Source organism: Nicotiana attenuata, chromosome 5 (assembly GCF_001879085.1).
Source record: "Nicotiana attenuata strain UT chromosome 5, NIATTr2, whole genome shotgun sequence".
Classification (NCBI taxonomy): domain Eukaryota; kingdom Viridiplantae; phylum Streptophyta; class Magnoliopsida; order Solanales; family Solanaceae; genus Nicotiana; species Nicotiana attenuata.
Window position 1 is genome coordinate 3,956,397 of NC_031993.1, and position 21,970 is coordinate 3,978,366.

General features: G+C 37.5%; 2 protein-coding genes across 2 annotated transcripts; both read left to right on the forward strand.

Moving 5' to 3' along the window:
* LOC109225190 (probable methyltransferase PMT23) lies at window positions 539-6,047 on the forward strand. Its single transcript, XM_019389778.1, has 8 exons — window positions 539-1,121; window positions 2,426-2,575; window positions 3,668-3,938; window positions 4,013-4,123; window positions 4,278-4,452; window positions 4,545-4,799; window positions 4,889-5,083; window positions 5,615-6,047. Exons 1-8 carry the CDS (start codon window positions 672-674, stop codon window positions 5,814-5,816), a joined length of 1,809 nt encoding a protein of 602 aa, XP_019245323.1. The 5' UTR covers window positions 539-671; the 3' UTR covers window positions 5,817-6,047.
* Window positions 11,875-12,683, forward strand: LOC109226252 (non-classical arabinogalactan protein 30-like). The gene has a single exon (XM_019391042.1). It carries the CDS (start codon window positions 11,931-11,933, stop codon window positions 12,456-12,458), a length of 528 nt encoding a protein of 175 aa, XP_019246587.1. The 5' UTR covers window positions 11,875-11,930; the 3' UTR covers window positions 12,459-12,683.

The window sequence follows — 21,970 nt, forward strand, 5'->3', positions numbered from 1 at the left end:
AAATATATATATATATATATATATATATATATATATATATATATATATATATATATATATATATATATAATTTCAAAAGTGTAGTGGGTTCATGATAATAGACTAAAGCTAAACTCGTCAAATATAAATTTTAAATCCACCTCTTCACAATAGTACACTCATTCTCTTGAAATCCTGGATCCGCTTCTATTTATGTGTACAAGGTATAGGTAAGATTACGTACACTAGATAATAGATATAGTTCAGACCCACTAGTGAAATATATTGTATATTATTAGTATTGATATCTGGTATACAAAAAATAAATTTTGTTACTTATTCTTTTTAGCAAATCAAGATAGAACTAATTTTACTCCCTCGGGTTTATTTTAGTTATCGTGGTTACTAAAAATAGAGAATTTGAAATACTTATTATTTTAGAAAATCAAATATAATTAATTATTTTTGTTTTACTTTGTTCTTAGTATTAGTTATTCTTGAAAGTAAAAAATATTAATTAAATAGCATATAAAACCTAAATTTAAAGAGTAAATGAGCATATAGTAGTATCAAGTTTTTGACTGACTCCTTTCCCTGACCCCTTTACATCTTTAATTATCCCTCTTTTTTACTCTCTAGATCTTCATTGCATCTCCATTTGTTTTTCCAAAAAACTAAGCTCAATCCAAGAAATGGCCATAGCCATGCAAAACCTATTCAAAGAACGCAAAATCCCATTCTTATTCATCTTTTTTCTTTTATTAATCTTTATCACTTTCATCTTCATTTCCAACTCTCAAAAATCCCCTATTTACCTTGTCACCGACATTGCTCAACCCCAATTTAATCATAGTATTAATCCAACCCCATCTTTACAAAATTTCAAGAATGATAATGTTCTTTCAAATAATACAAAAAATGATGAGTTTGAAACGGATAATTTTGATTGGAAGTTATGTGAAGGTTCAGTTGCTGTTGATTATATACCTTGTCTTGATAATTTGGAGGCAATAAAAGCATTAAAATCAAGAAGACATATGGAGCATAGGGAAAGACATTGTCCTAAGCCAAGTCCAAAGTGTTTGATTCCATTGCCTGATGGGTATAAATTGCCAGTTCCATGGCCTAAAAGTAGGGATATGGTGAGATTGATAGGTTTTTGTTGGTAAGATTTAATTTGTTTTCTAATTTTGTTTTAACTGTGGCTTGGTATGTTCTTTTTTTTGTTGCTTGGTTTAATGACTTTAGGAGTAAATTTTAGTTTAGTGGAAGCTGGATCTTAAAGTGGTTATAGCTACTAGATTTTATTCTTATAGTACAACGAGCGAAGGGGAGCTTTGGTGTAACTGATAAAGTTGCTGCCAATGGAAATAGTCTCTTGCAACTGCGTATAATAGACCCTTGTGGTCCGACCTCTCCCCGGACTCCGCGCATAGCGGGAGCTTAGTGAGCCGGGCGACCCTTAGTACAGATGTGTCATAGAGTTGTAACTGCCAGATTTTATTTGCATAGTACATACTGTCATAGAGATGTGAGAAGCTTACCTTTAGCTAAGGACTGACTGTCCTGTTACCAGTGCCTTTATTTTGGTGGTGGTACACTAGTGTGCTTATTAGTGTTGGGGCTTTGATTGGGAAAAACATATTTTCCATCTAGTCAGGTGTTGCTTTACTAGACTTGGGACCAGAAGCAAATCTAGGATTTAGAGTTATTGTGTTCAGAATGAGCGTGATCTTATTATATGTTTTCCATACATTTAACTATATTTTTGCATATTTATATATATAATTTGAGCATAAGGCAATATATGGGTGCAACTGAACTCGTACAAACCACTCTGGTCTGCCTCTGCTGGGTAATTTCCTTAGCCGGCTTTTGTGGACAAAGAAATTGGACATTCATCAATGCTGACATTTGTTTTACATTCGTGTAGTGGGTAACACGGTCTGTAATTAGATCGTCAGTTGCAGAATCTTTCACAAGCAGTATTTTTCTCTTTCATTTTCCTATTTATTCTCGTGAAATGAAATTGTGAATGGCGCAGAGATGGCTGAAACCATATGAGCAAAAGATGATTTGAGATGAAGCTATTCCCGGAGTGTTTATCCTACTATTCTGGTGATGACATTTTTGAACGGTGTGCAATATCTGCTGGGCTATAATGGTTTACCAATTAACTCTTTGCAATTATTGGTCCAAATACGGATTATTGTAGATCCATTAACTAGTTTTGTATCATTCCAGTTCAACTTTAGTGAGCATTATAGGTTCAGTCGTTCAGATATGGATTGATTTCCTTTTTATTTACATGTTGCAATCCTCTTACGAAATTAATGTGTGTTTTTATCCAAAAGCGTATTATTCAATTTAGTGATATATTTTGTTCTGCTTGTAAGAAAATAACCATGAATTAACTGTTTCGTCGTTTATATTTAACTTTGGATAGATATGGTACAACAACGTTCCTCATCCTAAGCTTGTGGAATATAAGAAGGACCAGAATTGGGTGGTCAAAACTGGTGAATATCTTGTTTTTCCTGGCGGTGGAACACAGTTCAAGGATGGAGTGACGAACTATATTGAATCCATTGAGAAGGTAGTGTGCCTACTTTACATACTTATTGTTCTTCTTCGCTACAATCGCATACAGTATATGTTTACTGCGGTTATATTGTATTGGATGTCATCCTTGTCCAAGTTCGTTCTTTGTGTTTTGTTGAATTTTATCCTTTTCAAGTGAATGAAATTCAAATTCTGGTCGTACTTTATAAATGTGTAATGCGACTGTTTGGAAGATGTCACAACTCTGATTGTCTCTATACATTGTTGTGCGACCACTTTGAAGGGATAGATCTTTCTGCTAGTGACAAAGTTAGCACTGGATCAACTTTAATAAACAGCATATTGCATGTCCTGAGTTTTATATGAACCTCTTAGACATGTAAGTCAAGTAAGAAAAGGTCTGTTCATTTGTCTAGAAATATGTTTTCGGTGTATCTATCGACTGAACCAGGGGCTGGACTCTTGTTGACAGACATAAGAAGTGGGATTAAGAAAAGGGGAAGAGCAGCTCTACTCATACTTCTGCTTATGGAACGACATAAGAAGCGCCCTATAAAACATGTAAGATACGCAGGGTTAAAGGGTGTTAGATAGAAGCCAAGGGCTATACATGTTCGTGTACTGTGATTCAATACTAGGTAATAGGATTGCTCAACTATATCTGATAAAAACAACTTTATCCAAGCTATCTAATCATCTTGTATTTGTTTTATAAGGGATCGATGCATGCACTAACACCTATTTATTTCATATTCTTTCACGATTTTGTATGTTGCCTGCTGAGGGATTAGTGGCTAAGAAAGGAGTAATTTGAAATTGAAATTCTTTGAGTGATGACTTTGGCCCCTTAAGTGTGCAGCAAGTACTGGAAGAAGACAGTAGTATCATTTCATTTTATTCTCATTGTTTTTTTGTTTTTTGTCCTTCCTTTTCTTCTTCCTATTGTTTTCTTGTTTATGAGGGGGGATGGGGGAGTGGGGGGGGGGAGGGGTCGGCGGAGTGGAGGGTATTTGTTTATCTTTCTTTGGTTGTGCGGTCATTACACTCAGAGTTTAGTGATGATCCCTGCAGCCCAACAGTGCTGATTGTATTTTTAACCTGAGATCTTTCTTACTTTTTCATTCAGACTTTGCCGGAAATTGAATGGGGAAAGCATATAAGGGTCATTTTAGATGTTGGCTGCGGTGTTGCTAGCTTTGGTGGCTATTTGCTGGATAAAAATGTCATTACTATGTCGTTTGCACCAAAGGACGAACATGAGGCTCAGATACAGTTCGCACTCGAGCGTGGGATTCCCGCTACTCTCTCAGTCATTGGAACTCAAAAGCTGGCATTTCCCGATAATGCTTACGATATGATTCATTGTGCAAGATGCAGGGTTCATTGGGATGGAGATGGTAATCGCTAATTCCAAATTTCCAATCCTATCAGCTATATTGTTTTACTTGGTAATCAATTTCAAAAATCGCAGGAGGAAAACCATTGATGGAACTAAACAGGATACTTAGGCCCGGAGGTTTTTTCGTGTGGTCAGCAACGCCAGTTTATCGGGACGACGAAAGGGATAAGAAAGTCTGGAAAGGTTGTTAACTCATTGATAAATTCATTCTGTTTGTTGTCAATAAATTTTATCGAAAATCTATGTGAAGGACAATAAACCAAAGAGCTGCAAATGTAAATCTTCTTGAAGTGAGTTTGTTATTCTAAGTGGCGCTTTACTTTCCTTCTCGTTGCAGCTATGGTTTCACTGACTGAAGCAATATGCTGGAAAGTGGTGAAGAAGACCTTTTTTGACTCGGCTGGAGTTGGGCTAGTTATATATCAAAAGCCAGTTACATCTTCCTGTTATGATAATCGCAAAGAAAATAATCCACCCCTATGTGACCAGAACAATAGACCAAATAGTTCATGGTATGCTCAATACATTGAGTATCATTATATCCTTAACTTTATCACATGGTCATCGTTCCGCCTTAATCATCTTTTTTATGTCCTATGTCCAGGTATGCGCCTCTTGACAATTGTCTTGTACCACTCCCGACAAGCAGCATTGGTAATACATATGAGTGGCCTGCACCCTGGCCCCAGAGGCTCAACAATAAACCTCAACGCCTCTCCCTAAAAACAGATGCTGAAGAGGTTTTCGACGAGGACACAAAACACTGGGCAGCACTGGTGTCGGATGTTTACATAGGCGGCCTTGCTATAAATTGGTCAAGCGTGAGGAACGTGATGGACATGAATACCGGTTATGGAGGGTATGAGAGTTATATGTTGGAATCGCTTTATCTTGTGTGCTTTATTTTTTCTGCTCATTATCTTGGGGCATTTTCCATGGTAATTACAGGTTTGCCTCGGCAATAATTGATCGACCCCTATGGGTAATGAATGTCGTTCCCATCACTGGGCCAGATACTCTCTCCATTATCTTTGATAGAGGGCTGATTGGTATGTACCACGACTGGTGCGAGTCCTTCAATACCTATCCTCGGACATATGATCTTCTACATTCCAGCTTCCTCTTCGGAAATTTAACTCAAAGGTTCAATACATACCTTCTCATTTCTATTAACGATCTTTTTTTAATATGAACGACACAGCTATTTTAGTTTCATTCCTTTTAGCTTGCTTGCTTTTTTAAGTATCCTCATTCCATTAAGAGGTATCTAGAAGCGGATTGAGCGTATATATTATGAGTTCAACCGAACCCAATATTTCCAACACAAAATATTAAAATATAGTGAAAAACCATGAAAAAGGACAGCCTGGTGCCCTAAGCTCTCGCTATGTGCGGGGTCCGAGGAAGGGCCAAACCACAAGGGCCTATTATACGCAGCCTTACCCTGCAGCAAGAGGCTGTTTCCACGGCTCGAACTAATGACCTTCTGGTTACATGGCAGCAACCAAAATTTCAACTAAATATTGTATATTGAACTTGTAATTTTGAAAGTACAACGAGTTCAGTACTAAGAACCTTAGAGGTTGAACGCATTAAGTTTAAATTCTGAATCCACCTCTGCTGATATCCTAAATTTTCTCACGAGGTGATCTTTTTGGTCTTTTTATATCGCAGATGTGACCTCGCGGAAGTTGTCGTGGAGATGGATAGAATACTGAGACCGGGCGGATTTCTTTTAGTTCAGGACACAATGCAGATGCTTAACAAGCTTAGCTCGATTTTACGTTCGCTGCATTGGTCAGTAACTCTGCATCAAGAGCAGTTTCTTGTTGGTAAGAAAGGCTTTTGGCGTCCAAATAAAAAAGTCAGAATATGAAACGCATAGCTATTTTCCCTTTGTATATTTATATGCAGCTATTTATCTCTTTTATGCATACAAAAGGAAAAAAGAACACAGTTCTCAAATCAAAGCAAGTTTTGTTGTAATGTATTTCAATAGAATTCATTCTTTCCCTCAAGAAACTATCCAAATTTGGAAACGAAGACTTTATATTGGTCAAGAGAACAGGAAAGATTTGAAAATGAAAGTTTATTATTTGTTCAGAAATATGTATGGTTACATATTTTATCACTTGTGATTTAGATATATAAAATTAAGAAGAAAAAAAGTTATATAAATAAGAGTAAGACTAAGTGTTACGTAATTTTGGTGTTATGTAAACTATAGGATTAAAATTCTAAAGTAAATGCTATTTTAAAAGTAGACTGCCACAAAAGATGCACCATAAGCTTGCCCGTAGTGTACTACTCCACTAATCGAGCTCATTCAATCTTGGATCAATTAAGACTTTATTTGGTTGTAATATAGGCTACGGGACGGGTAGGATATATTTAGATATAAGAGTGACTACACCTCCTTAAGCACTTTAATACATACATTTCAACATTTAAACCCCATACTTATGTCAAACCAAAATTCCACCTTCACATCAATGTAAATTACCCCATTATTCTTTAAGCACACTTACGTCAAGAGCCATCACTTATTAAGAATTTTTTTTTTCCACAACAATCCAACTATATATTTTTTTTTTTCAATTCAAGTGGCTCTTCCTTTTTCAAAACAGTGCACCTTTCTCCTTATTCAATTAGTTCCACTCAAAAGCCAAAGCAACCACCCCACACTTTAACTTTTACAAAGTTCATAACAATTCAAGTGCTCATGAGAGGTGAAAAGGTTCAAATAGATGATTAATTCAAACAACTGGGTAAGGCTTGTAATGTGGTTGCCAAAGAAAAAGGATTATAGGCTCAAAGAGGTTAACTACGATACATAACAATTAGGTGGGTAAAATATACATATCTGGCTCAACAAGAAAACACCTATATCACTTCCAAGACTGAACAACACTACTATTTCGCTTTGCAAACACACAGGGCAAGTTCTAGGCATCAAATGCAATGCACTGAATAATGCAAAACCTTACACACACATGGCACATAACTCACTCAGGATTGGATTCATAGACACTCTAGTCAAAGCAGTTAAGCAAAGTTAAGATAATACAATTTAAGGTACTTCTACAAGAGTCAAAAACTGAGCACAAGCGTCACAACCAAAGTACTCACTATTCTCAAGGCATAACCAAGTCAAGAGATACTGCTTCAATTCAAAGCACAACACAATGGCTCCTATTCCTAAAAAAAAAACTAACAACACCCGGTTCAAATAAAACCCTTGGAAAAGAACTGTGGCCTAAAGAAAAACCAAGGGGGAGTTAACTACACTACCCAAAACAAAACAAAAAATCTTTTTGGTATTTTCTCTAGACTTACTTCCCTCAAGAAAATTGTCTAAAGGATCCGTCATCAGGAAGAGTTTACATATTTCATTTTTTTTAATTATTCAATTAAACTAACACAATTAAAATATCATAGAAAGTCACACAGATAATCTCCTCACCCCACACTTAAAATTGTACATTGTCCCCAATGCACACCATACTAATAAGAGGGTAAAAGAAACTCCCTGGTAGGCCAAAGGCCGAAGCACTAGCAGCTCATGGGGTACCAAGGCTTCTCCCAAGCTTGGTCCTTCGTGCGGGTACCTCACACTTAGTTCCAACCATTTGGTTTGCTGTTGCATCCTTCCAATACCTTTGCTTTCCATGCTCCTAGAAAAAGAAAAAAAATTCGCCACTTGGATGATATGAACTGGGCACCTAGCTTGGAATCAAGCTTGTGACCTCGAGCGATCGGGGGTGGTAAGTTGATGATCGAGCCAAGCTTTAAGTACTTCATTTTGCACTTCTTGGCTTTCATGTGAGGAATGTCATTTTGCCTCCTTGTTCCCTCAAATTGTAAGATGAATGGTTGTTGCCTTTCCTCCTTGCAATCCCTCATTGAGTCGTGTAGATCAATTCCCATATCACCACACGAGTCCAATGTTAAAAAATGCTTGGAATGCGACTTCAAACCTTCATTTTGCAATTTTTCTCGGATTTTGACATCCTCTTTTTCCCCCGGGTTAGAGTCAATCTCAACCAAATTTTCATTTACACCGGTTGACTCTAATCCTATTTTTTTCTCGGCATCATTAACACTCATGGAGTCGGTTGGCGGATGTTCAATTCTTGAATCCTCAAAGTAACGCTCACTTTCTTCCTCGGAATTGGACTCTTCTTGGTTTTGATCAAGTGCCAAGGAAAGATTTTCGGCTTCCACATCTAAGGAAAGTTCTTGGCTCTCATTAACTTCCGAGGCTTTTTGGACCTCTAAAGCTTCAAGCATTTCTCCCATTTGTGAGTAACACCTTTCAAGTGCCAAGTCATTTCGGAGACTATTTCCCAAAAGCTCCTCCAAGGCACTTTGTTCTTTGTTTCCTCCTTCAAGTAAACACTCCAACGTGAGCTTGAACTCTCCATTTCGGCCATGCTCAACTTCTTCAACTCCCATGTCCCTATAATTTTCATCACAAAAAGTAGAATCATCATAGTGGGGGCTTGGGGAAGGGAAGGACAAATAAGGACAATCATCCCAATGACCATTTTGAAAACCACACTTATCGCAAATACTCCACTCATGGGTTTGAGATTGTGCGCACAATCCACCCTTGGGAGAATTTAGACAATTTTGCCACGAGTGTGATCCTCCACAATAAGGACAAGGGTCATCAAAGTATGAACAACTACCATCCGACCAATTTTCATTATATGATGCCATTTTTCAAAACTAAGAAAATAAACACGAATAACAATAAAAATAGACCAAGGTAAGAAAAATTAATTACACAAATATTCACAAGTTGGTTATAGAGAAAACTGACTACACTAAGAATTTTTGTACTTCTTTCAGTTGTAATTGATAACACCATTAATTCCCCGGCAACGACGCCAAAATTTAATCACGCACAACTATGCCTTATAAAAGGACACGCGGACGTTGCAAATATAACCTGAGTATTTAAGCCCAGAGTCGAATCCTCAGAGAATTAACCTATCAATTACTTTTGTTGGATTTACTAAATTCTTTATAATCAACTTCCCCAAACGTTGTAAAGAATAGTTGATGGTATTTCTAATAACTAAGATTGAAATTAAATAAACAGCTTTAAACTAAATATGCTTGGGTTGTAAACAATAATGAGAAGGTTCTAAGGTAGTGATTTCCCCTATTGATGGAATCCCTTCCGGTTATGTTTCATATAGATTCACCAAACCATCTCTATCAATCATGAGCACTCCTTTTACCGTAAATCTCTCCCGAGAAATCACGATAATTTACTAGACGCACTCTCCCGAGATACGCTAGCTGACTTTGTTTATTACAGCTCACTTTAGATTGCACCCAAGGCTTCGTTATCCCTAATCCCGCCTTTAAACCCGCAGTTATAGATCCCTCTTATACTTTGGGAGTGGTGTTGTTCAACAATTACCTAAATATGCACTCTCTTCCGAGTTATGCACACTAAATAGGCACAGCTAATTGAGGATCCTGTCAATTAACTACAACAAACACGTAGTTGAACAAATAGAGATTAACTGGCAAACTATATTAACATAATCAAGAAGTTCATCCTTCAATAGGTTCCATCAAAACCTTAGACTAAAGTATTTAGCTACTCATTAAAATAACAAAAATCACAAAAGAATTCATATTCAAAGGTAAAAGAACAAAGAAGAAGATTAAAGATTGATGCCCAATGATCCTCCTTGCCTCTTGCCCTTCCTTATGATGTTTTTCACTTCCAAAAATCCTTCTCCTCCTTTCTTGGCCGGCTTCCTTCGTTTAATATAGGGTTTAGGGCTTAAAATTCCGTATTTTGCACTTTGGTCCCTGAATTTTACGCGTCCTGCCGCGGTCCTACCGCGGTTACGCCAGGACCGCGGCCAGAGTGGCCTTCAGAATCTGCAGCAGTGTTCTGCTGCGGTCCTACCGCGGTTACGCCCTGTTCCGTTTGGAATTTGGAAAAACGTAAAACATGAAAGTTGTAGCCCTTTGAGTTAGCTTTCCAACCATATATTGTGGAGTCCAAATGGAGTTCTGAGCAAAAAGTTATGTCTATTTTACTAGACAGCGCAACATGCCTCCTCGAGTCTTCGTTCGTACTTAATTATCAAATTTGACCCCCGAATACGATCCCGGCTTAATTCCTTGGGCTTTTACTCAGACTTCAAAGCTCCAAATCACTTGAATTCATTCCATAACATCTATATATCTCGAAATCACTCCTACAAGGCATAAAACACACCGTTAGTGCAAAACACTAGCGATTAAAGCGCAAACTCAACTAAAGTGCAGTAAATTAGAGTGTAATAAGCTACTAAAATATGTAATTATAGTCTATCATCATAGACCAAAAAGAATTTGTTTTTCTACGGCAACTGGAACAGTAATGACACAAGCGAGCAGAATAAGATCACCTCTTGTATCAACACATCCTTCCTTATTCAATGAACAAATCAAATTTTATATTTTTTAATTACAATACAAATTTTGACAAGAATATTTAATTTGTTATGTCCGCAGTGTATAATTTCCACGGATACATTATTACCAAACTAATAATACTAACCGATGATAGCATCATAACAGAGGTCTAAGAGATTTTTCATTAAAGTTTTTAGTAAATTGACAAATCTAATCGACCATTAATTTTATTTGCCACTACGTTGAAGTGGTAAAAATAGCATGGGCTAGTCAGTTTTCAGAATGGTCATTCAAAAATAGCCAGCTTTTGTAAAGTCATCGAAAAATAACCATTATTTTGCTGCAAGACGGAAAATTCCAGCACCTGTGTATGAACTTCCAGCATATTATGCTGGAACTCCAACACGCGGAAAGTTCAATATACTGGAGTATTTTCCCGGATTTTGAACAGTGTTTTCGTTCAGATTTATCGTTACATGAAAAATGGCTAAATTTCGATTATTTTTAAAACTGTGGCTATTTTTGAATGACCACTTGTAAATATGGCTATTTTTAAATCTCTCCCGTCGAAGTGTTATGCACGTCCAGGGACCTTTCTAAGGGCCTGTGCTTGTTCAAACATCCGTACATAAAATTAAAATAACATATAATAGGTAATTGCACGTAACTTTATTTAATAAACATTAATTGATAACATAGTAAAACTGGTACTAATTTACTATCATATATTAAAATATACTCTTAGCGTAAACCATTTCTGCATTGCCAGTGTACTTAAATCCTTATTAATAAACAGATTAGTCGAACCCTAGAGCTGTTCATTTGGATCGGATATCCGAAATCCGAACCGATCCGTTCACTTTCAGATTTCGGATTGGATCGGATTTCGGATTGTGTTTATTAAAATTTCGGTTCGGATCGGATTCGGATTGGTATAATTTTAGTACGATCCGATCCGAAATCCGAAATTACTAAGGCATGTATAAATACTAACCTTTAATTTCGGATAATTAGTACTTCCTTTACATTTTCCTCCAAGTTACAATTGATGGATTTAGCTATATTGGCAGCATGGTACTCTCATAATTGCAGAAACATGAATTTTTCTTACTGTATTGCCTCTTTTACAAAGAAAATATACATATGAGTTTGCAACTTTGAGACATACTAATCCGATCCGATCCAAACTTTAAAATCCGATCCGATATTAATTCGGATCGGATTCGAATTGCGTTTTCTAGAATCCGAAATCCGATCCGAAATGTGCTAAATCCGATCCGATCCATGCACCGCCCTAGTCAACCCCTTTAACTTAAAGTTCATCAATTATTATACTCAAACTTACAAACTTGAGAAAATGGTCATCACGTTAGCAACCAATCTAGGATGAATCTTCCAACTTTAACGAATACAGTTAGTAGTCTTCACGTCAGTGATACAACAAAATCAAAAACAGACTAATGCCAATAACTATATATATAAATCATCTCAATTCCCTCAACATCATCAAGCAAACATTCCAAAACTCACATAATAATCTCTTCCACATCTTTCCAAAAAAATGGAAATTAAATTCCAAGTTATCCTAATCGTCTTCTCCCTCCTTCTTGCACTGGCATTACCATTGACATTCGCGTATGCTCATGTCCCGGCCAAGCCAATGGAGACTACTGTAAACATGGTGATCGAGGGTATGGTTTATTGCCAAAGTTGCGATAACTACGGATCATGGTCATTATCAAAAGCCAAGCCAATTGCAGAAGCTAAAATTAGTGTCATATGCAAAAACTACAAGAAAAGAGTAAACTTTTACAAGGCATTTGAAACAAATGAATATGGTTATTTCTATGCAGAGTTACAAGGTTTTGAAATGGGACATTCTTATTTAGACCATCCTTTACATTCATGTCGTGTGAAATTGGTCTCTTCTCCTTTAGAAACATGCAATGTTTTTAGTAACATTAACAATGGACTCAATGGTGCAAAACTCAGATTTGAAGACAAGACAATTGACAGAAGTGATTACAAAGCTGTAATTTATACTGCTGGTCCTTTGGCTTTTCGACCAACTTATTGCCCACCTAAATAATCTTAACTTATAATTTGACTTCAACCACAAAATTTTGTGCTTTGATCTTATTACAAAAGTCCAATGTCTTTTACAAGAGTTTGTACTATGATTTTTGTCCTTTGTACCGAACAACCTAAACTGTAAGATATTGTTGTCCTGTGTACCAAACAACCTAAATTGTATGATATTCTTGCTTTTTGTTATATTTTTTTCTTCATAATTAATTACTGAAATGTTTCTCCACCGCGCCTTCCTTCCCGTTACCTCTATTCCAGGATGTGCAACTCTATAAATCTCAATAAGTACTTGTTGCACGCATGGGCGAACGTAGTTTTCAACCGGTGGGTTCAATTGAACTCATAATTTTCGACGAATAAAAATTTATATATAAAAATTGCAAAAATAGTAAATATGAACCCATAACTTCAAAAATATAATGGGTTCGGTGCTAAAAACCTTGAAAGTTGAACCCATGGGATTTAAACCCGGATTCGCCTCTACTTGTTGGAGAGAACTAGAGATGGAAGTACTAGGATAAAATAACAAAAGTAGCCCCTTATGTTTGGGATAGGTTCAAAATGGTCCCTTAAATATAGTTTGAGCAACTTTGATCGCCGTCCAAATAAAATTGACAGTAGGTATCTGTGTATATATGTTTCCAAATTTCTGGAACATAAATAGTTTGATCTTGAAGGATATTTAAAGGATTAGCTGCCTCATCTCCCTCTTTATTTCGACAGTACAATATTAACTTACTTCATATTTTGGAATTCACCTTTTGAATTGACGTTGGCGATTTACTATTCATCATGTACTCAAGATTTATTAAGACTATTGAATTGTGTATTGTATTTATCTTTATAATAGTGCTGAGCCAGCATCTTTAGCTTTAGTTAGCTAGTAACGTTAGTTAGTTAGTGTTAGTATTGTGATTAGTTAGTCCATAGCTTTGTATATATGTTGAACAGTGTTAGTTACATTCCATGTAATGTTCATTTCACAGCTTAATCAACTTTCAGCAGCTCCCCTTTTATCTCTCTCTTAGAGCTTCTTCTAGAAGCTTCTGTATCCTCCATTGGAGGGGATTCAGAGCTCGTTTCACACTTGAAATCTCAAAATGGTATCAGAGCGGAGGTTCTATCAGTGACCACGCTTCATCTCGTTCTACTATTTCTGATCATCGAGTAATCTAGGTTTCTTTTTGTTTTCTTCATCAATCACAATTTGGGGAAAACTTGAATCGGTCACATGCAGTGATGATTCGTCGACGAATAGAAGAAATCTCAACTATACGAAGACCGATTCAACTATTTTTCAAGAAATTTCCATGGCGATTACAGAACAGACTGATGAGACAACCACAACGGCGGCGACACAGACGATAATCGATGCTGGTAGCCCTCTTTATATACATCCTTCTGATAGCCCAGGTTCTACACTAGTTCCAGTTCCATTTGACGGAATCGAATATCGTTCCTGTAGAAGGAGCGTACTTAGAGCTCTTTCAGTGAAAAACAAATTAGGTTCCATCAACGGAGATAGTAAGAGACCTGATGTAGCGTCTCCACATTTTCGTTAATGGGGAAGGTGCGACGATATGGTCACCTCGTGGATCTTAAACTCTTTGTCAGAAGACATAACTGACAGTGTTGAATATGTAAACTACTCTGTTGAGCTGTGGAAGGAGCTGGAGGATCGATATGATCAGACGAACGGGGCTAAGCTGTACCAAATTCAGAAAGAAATTAATGATTTGAGTCAGGGCATACTTGATATCACTGGCTACTACACAAAAATGAAGAAACTCTAGGAAGAATTGAACACTCTCGGTGTCAAAACTCATTGTAGCTGTATGTGCACTTATGGAGCGAAAGAAAGCATGCATAAGGCAGAACAGGATAGAAGGTTGATACAATTCTTAATGGGACTCAATGAAGTATTTACGGTTGTTCGAGGAAGCATACTTATGATGAATCCCTTGCCAAACATGGCACATGCATTTGCTCTTCTAATACAAGAGGAGAAACAGAGGGAATTTAGACCAAGGAATTAACTGAATGTTGATTCCACAACATTGAGTGTCAACCTAGGAGGAAGAAATTTCAAGACAAACTACTCAACTGGCTCGACCCTTCTGCGACTATTGCAAACGACAAGGTCACACTAAAGACAAGTGCTATAAGCTCCATGGATACTGATCACGCCCAACTCTAGTCCTAAAAAGGATAAGCGGTCGCCGCAAATATACTTCTTCCCTTAATGAGACAAGCACCATGCGCAGCATGCAAAGAAAAGGCTGGTCACTGTCTAACAATTGGTATAGTGCTTCCATGCCTCCCATTCCAGTACCTGATCCTCCTCCAATACCAAGACCACCACCCAGTCCAGACTCATCTAACAACAGTGCTTCTAGCATTGCAACCGACTTCTTTATTAAAGGAAGTTCAATCCAGTTTCCATCAGCATCTTTTTCCAATGCAGAATTCCAAGCTTCCCAACCACTGCCACCACCACCAATTACTGAGGTGTTTGAGGGAAGGCCAACTCCATACCATAATCGACTCCTGTATTTCCACCCCTCAGCTAAATCCAAGGCACAGCTGCCATATGACACAAATGCGCAAGAAACAGATTCATAAGGTTCAGCTGCTGCTGCTGCAGCGAGTCGTTCCATAACAGTTGCAGATATCTGTCCATTAGGATCGGCCATTGATGCAAGAACCTAGTAGAGATCAGCAATTACTCAGTAAACTACGTCCAATGAAGACAACAACAACAAACCCAGTGTAATCCCTAAGTTATAATATTAAGATTTTTACGTCTAACTAATTAACTAACAATTTAAAGTAGTAAATTGAAAACTAAGGATACTAAAGGTTGGAGAAAAGATTAGGAGGTCTAGAGTTATGATTTTCCCAATTGTCGGAATTCTTCCCGCTACGTCTTCAATAATTTCGCCTAAGTATTCTCTACTGATCGTGAGTACTCTGAGTGTCGTAGCACTCTCTCGAGCAACTACCACAATTTACTAGATGTATTCTCTCGAACTACACTAGCTAGCACTAATTCACCGCTCACTATGATCGCACCAAGGTTTCGTTATCTCTAATCCCATCTTTAAACCCTCCGTATTGATCTCTCACATACGTTAGGAGTGATGTTATTCAACAACTACCTAAATATGTACTCTCTCTCGAGCAGTACACACTAAATAGGCAAGGTCAATTGATGGTCATTCAATCAGCAACAACAAACACGTAGTTGAACAAGTAGAGAAATCCAACGGCTTAATTATATAAAAATATAACAAGAATTCATCCTACAAAAGGTTCCATCAAAACCCTAGATAACAAATTAGTTATTCATAATAGTATGCATAACTACAATACTAGAATTCATAACCAATAATGAAAATAGGAAGAAGGAAGTAAAAAACTCGTAGAAGAATTCTCCGCCTTGCTCCCAGTGTGTTCTTGCCTCCTTAGGCTGAATCCCCAGTCTTCTTAGCCTCATTAGGTCGAATCTGTGTTAAAACTATGTCAAAGGTGCTCAAAATACCATTTTTCCATGTATATATACCAAGTAGGGTCGGGCCCAAACAATTATACCTTCTCCTACGTGAAAAGGGACACTTTTACATGTCAGGACGTCCGGGGCCGCGGATTCAACCGCGGATTTGGCCGATTTCTGCCTCACATCTGCGGCCAGTGCGCGTCTGCGCACTTGTCGCGCATTTTTCACCCTGTTCTGTTTGGAATTTGGAAAAATGTAAGACATGAAAGTTGTAGCCCTTTGAATTATCTTTCAAACCACATATTTAGAAGATCAAATAGAGTTATTAGAGAAAAGTTATGTTCATTTTACTAGTAAGTGCGCAATATGCCTACTCGATTCTTCGTTTCATTGCTCTATCAACCGTTGATCTCCGAATACGATCCCGGCTTAATTCCTTGGGCTTTTACTCAGAATTCAAAGATCCAAATCATTTTAATTCATTCCATAACATCTACATAGCTCAGAATCACTTCTACAAGGCATAAAACACACAATTTGTGCAAAACACTAGCGATTAAAGCTCAAACTCAATTAAAGTGCAGTGAATTAGAATATAATAATCGACTAAAATACGTAATTATAGCCTATCATCAACACCCCATGCTTAAACCATTGCTCGTTCTCGAGCAATCAAACTACAACTCACCCACTTACTCTAACATAAAGGTCACTGACATTACCTTTCTTTCATGAATCAAGTACCATCAAACAACAAAAGAGAGTAGTTCCACACAATAAAATTTAAGAACACTTAGGAACTCAAGATAGAAAGAACTCACTCACTCTCAGAAATAACATTCAGATGCACCATAGGCTTGCCCGTATTGTTCTACTCTACTAATCGAGCTCATTCAGTCTAGGATCAAGTAGGACTTTATTTTTGTTGTAATGTAGGTTGCGGGACGGGTATGATACATTTATGTATAAGAGTGACTACACCTCCCTAAGCACTTTAATACATATACTTTAACATTCAAACCCCATACTTATGTCAAACCAAACTCCACCTTCACATCAATGTATATTACCCCATACTTCTTCAAGCACAATTACATCAAGAGTCACCACTTATCAAGGAATATTTTTTCTTTTCACAGCAATAAAACTATGTTTTCCTTTTCTTTTCTTTTTTTCAATTCAAGTGGCTCTTACTTTTTCAAAACAGTGCACCTTTCTCCTTATTTCATTAGTTCCACTCAAAAGCCAAACCAACCACCCCACACTTTAACTTTTACAAAGTTCATAACTATTCAAGTGCTCATGAGAGGTTAGAAGGTTCAAATAGATGGTTAATTCAAACAAACGGGCAAGGCTTGTAATGTGGTTGCCAAAGAAATAGGATTACAGTCTCAAAGGGATTAACTACGATACATAACAATTAGGTGGGTAAAATATACATATCTGGCTCAATAAAGAAACGTCTATACACTTCCAAGACTGAACAAAACTACTATTTCGCTTTGCAAACGCAAAGGTAAAGTTCTAAACATCAAATGCAATGCACAGAATAACACACAAACCTCACACACACATGGCACATAACTCACTCAGGATTGGTTTCATCAAGACACTCTAGTCAAAGCAGTTATGCAAAGTTAAGCTTATACAATTTAAGGTACTTATACAAGAGTCACTGAGCCTAGGCATAACAACCAAAGTGCTCACTATTCTCAAGGCATAACAAAGTCAAGAGTGCTTCAATTCAATTCATCTCACACTGGCTCCTACTCCTAAAAAAATAAAACTAACTATACCCGGTTCAAACAAAACCCTTGGAAAAGAACCGCGGCACAAAGAAGAGCCGGAACTCCAAGGAGAATGTCAAAACGTGAGTCTTTCAAAGGAGCAGTATGGACAAATTGTCAGCTTGTTGCAGCATTTTCAGATAGGAAACACCGTAGAGAATTCAGCAGTGCAAACATGTCTAGTGGAGCATTAGTAAACTTTGCAGGTATGATTGCTTGCACTTCTTCAATTGATTTTGATAATCCATCATGCAAGTGTTTTAGTAAAAAAGTTGAATTATGGATATTAGATTCCGGGGCATCACACCATTTGACTTTTAATAGAACTCACCTACAAAATACAGTAAGCCTGCCATATCCTCTATTAGTTAAACTTCCAAATTGTTACAAAGTCAAAGTAACTGAGATTGGAAATGTATTCCTAACACCTAAAACTGTCCTATATAAAGTCTTGTTCATTCCATCTTTCAAGTTTAACCTAGTGTCTCTCAGTTCCCTAGCAGTACATCTCAAATGCATTGCATCATTCTCTGACACTTCATGTCAACTGCAGGCCTCTTCACTGAAGAGGCCTCTAGAGATTGGTAAGTTGTTTGATGGGTTGTACTTTCTCTGTTCTAAGTGCCTAAAGAAAGGTAGTCTCAAACAAAACTGTGATCCTTCTTGTTTTTCTGTTCACACTGATGATGTAAATACTATGAACCGTCTATCCCACTCATACAATTCATTCCCTATTGTAAATAATTCCATCTACAATAGTGATAATAAAGATAGTGTTTCTGGTTTGCTTTCTAATTCATCTCTTAGTGATAATGTGGATCTGTTGTGGCATTTCGGACTTGGTCATGTAGCCTTAAGTAAAATAAAGGGATTCCTACTATACCTGCAACCTTTTCCACTAAACAACCTTTCATGTGCAACATTTGTCCTATGGCCAGACAATCTAGATTTTCTTTTCCCCAAAGAACAACTGATACTACTGAAATTTTTGAAGTACTCCATGTGGATCTGTGGGGTCCCTATCATGTGTCCACACACAACAATTTCAAGTACTTCCTAACTCTGGTAGATGAATACTGTAGGTCCACTTGGACACATCTCTTACGCTGCAAGAGCAATGCCCTACAAATAATAAAGGCTTTTGTAAGCATATTGGAGAAGCAATTCAAAACAACCATTAAATGTATAAGGTCTAATAATGGTTTAGAGTTCACTAGCAATGAGGCAACTTCTTTCTTTCAATCCAAAGGAATAAATCACCAAAAGACATGCCCCTACACACCACAACAGAATGGAGTGGTGGAAAGAAAGTATAATATCTCCTTGAAGTAGCCAGGGCACTGCTTTTTCAATCCAAATTTCCATTGAGATATTGGGGAGAGTGTATACTTACAGCAACATTCCTCATCAATAGGCTTCCAACTACTCCTCTAAAGAACAAATGCCCATTCGAGCTCCTATATAAAAGAAGCCCAATTACTCTCACTTGAGTAGTTTTGTGTGTCTATGTTACTCCACTATACCAAAACCTCTCAGAGATAACTTGAACCAAGAACTACCCCACATGTGTTTGTAGGATATACTTTTGGCACAAAGGGGTACAAGGTGCTAAGTCTGGCCACTAAGAAAATACACATTTCCAGAGATGTTTCCTTCTATGAGTCAATCTTTCCCTTCATTGTCAATACTACTACAACTAGCATTCTAACCTATTTTTTCTAATGCACCATTCACTGATAATCCACCTAACCACACTGATACTTATATATCCCGCAACATCAGTAATCAGGAAAACATCAATTCCCCAAGTCCTGATCCATCACTTGCTACCTTCTCACCTGTATCTTCTTCATATGAGCCACAGGTTCCAATAGAACAACTACAGGACATGGTTTCACCCCAACAATCACTAGAAGAACCACTGGGTTTTAGAAGATCTGATAGGGAACACAAACTCCCTTCACAACTGAATGATTATGCTTGCAAGATACCAAATCTGAAATCTAACACTAACTTCTCCCTACATGCCATGTTCTATCATAATAATCACATTGCATCTGATGCCCTACATCCTGATAGTGAGCGCATTGTAAAGAAATTTGCAACGATAGAGAACAACTTCATATGAAAAAGCTGATATGTACCATGCATGGCAAAGTGCCATGTCACGGGAGTTTGAAGCTTTATATGCTAATAGCACATGGGAACTATTCCCTTTACCTAAGGGAAAACAAGCTATTGGGTGTACATGGGTGTATAAAGTCAAACATAGAGCAGATGGCGGTGTAGAAAGATACAAATCAAGGTTAGTTGTTAAGGGGTACACTCAACAGGCTGGTGTAGACTATACAGAGACCTTCTCTCCAGTGGTCAAGATGACCACTGTCAGGTCCCTCATTGCCATAGCAGCAAAGAAAAAATGGCAAATCTCACAATTAGATGTAAACAATACATTTCTTCATGGAGATTTGCATGAGGAGGTGTATATGCAGGCTCCCCCAGGCCTTGAAGTGCACTCTCCAGGGTTAGTGTTCAAGTTGAACAAGTCCCTTTATGGACTAAAACAGGCAAGTAGACAATGGTATGACAAGTTGACTGAAATCCTATATTCAAGAGGGTATACGCACTCCATGCATCACTACTCTTTATTCTACAGAAAACCAAACTCTTCTATTGTTTTTGTAGCAGTGTATGTAGATGATGTGTTGCTCACAGGGACTGACTCTGAAGAAATTAACCAGCTTAAGGCCTTCCTACATGTCAAGTTCAAAATTAAAGATTTAGGGCAATTACATTACTTCCTAGGACCGAAAATCCTCTACAAGCCATATATCATTATCATTTCACAAAGAAAGTTTATTTTGGACTTGTTGAAGGAATATGAGTGTCTTCACTCTCCAGCTTTGACTTCTCCCCTTGACTCTACAGTCAAATTAAAAGCAAAAGAGGGAAACCCATTATCTGATCCTACTTTCTACAGAAAGCTGATTGGAAAATTAAACTTTCTTACTAACACTAGATTAGACATAGCATATGGAGTTCAACATCTCAGCCAGTTTATGCAAGATCCTAGGGAGACCCACTTACAGGCAGCCTATCACATGCTAAGGTACTTGAAAAAGATCCCACTCTGGGCCTATATTTCAGTAATGAGGATGATTTTTCACTAGCTGCGTATTGTGACTCTGATTGGGCAGCCTGCCCTGATTCTAGAAGATCAGTGTCTGGTTATATTGTGTTCCTAAGGGGAAGCCCTATTAGTTGGAAATCCAAGAAACAAGATACTATATCCCTTTCCTCACCAGAGGCAGAATACAGAGCTCTTAAAAAAGTTATTTGTGAACTTGTTTGGCTATCTAGGTTGCTTGAAGAACTTACTGTGCCAACTGATTTGCCAACACATGTACATTGTGATAGCCTTTCTGCTTTGCACATTGCTAGAAATCCCGTGTTTCATGAAAGGACTAAGCACATTGAAGTAGATTGCCACTTCAGGAGGGGCTCATCTCTTTGTATCACATTGGTACAGGCCAGCAGCTTGCAAATGTGCTTACCAAAGCCTCACTGGGATCAAACATTGTTTTGTACTTGGCAAGTTGGGTGTGATTTCCTCACATCCAACTTGAGGGGGGTATTAAGACTATTGAATTGCGTATTGCATATATCTTTGTAATAGTGCTGAGTCAGCATCTTTAGTTTTAGTTAGCTAGTAACATTGGTTAGTTAGTTAGTATTAGTATTGTGATTAGTTAGTCCATAGCTTTGTATATATATTGAACATCGTTAGTTACATCCAATGTAATGTTCATTTCACAGCTTAATCAACTTTCAGCAACTCCCCTTCTCTCTCTCTCTCTCTCTCTCTCTCTCTCTCTCTCTCTCTCTCTCTCTCTTCGAGCTTCTTCTAGTAGCTTTTGTATCCTCCATTGGAGGGGATTCAGAGCTCGTTCCACACCTGAAATCTCGACAAGATTGCTATTACTACCCAAAGTTTAACTGCTTTCTTAGTTTCGATCTTTTTTATCTTGTTGCTATTCCTATTTGTTATCGTTACTTTTTCCCTCAGTTCTCCAGCCGGAGTGTCTATCAAAAACAGCCTCTGCCCTTCCAGGGTAGAGGTAAGGTTGCATATATCTTACCTTCCCCAAACCCTACTTGTGAAAAATTACTTGATTTGTTGTTGTTGCTGCATGTACTCAAGAGTCTCACTCATTTTCCTTAATGGGAAAT

Coding starts and splice junctions, on each gene's coding strand:
- LOC109226252 (XM_019391042.1), top strand. CDS start 11,931: ATGGAAATTAAATTCCAAGTTATCCTAATCGTCTTCTCCCTCCTTCTT.
- LOC109225190 (XM_019389778.1), top strand. CDS start 672: ATGGCCATAGCCATGCAAAACCTATTCAAAGAACGCAAAATCCCATTC. Junction 1,122..2,425: donor GGCCTAAAAGTAGGGATATG/GTGAGATTGATA, acceptor AACTTTGGATAG/ATATGGTACAACAACGTTCC. Junction 4,453..4,544: donor AATAGACCAAATAGTTCATG/GTATGCTCAATA, acceptor TCCTATGTCCAG/GTATGCGCCTCTTGACAATT.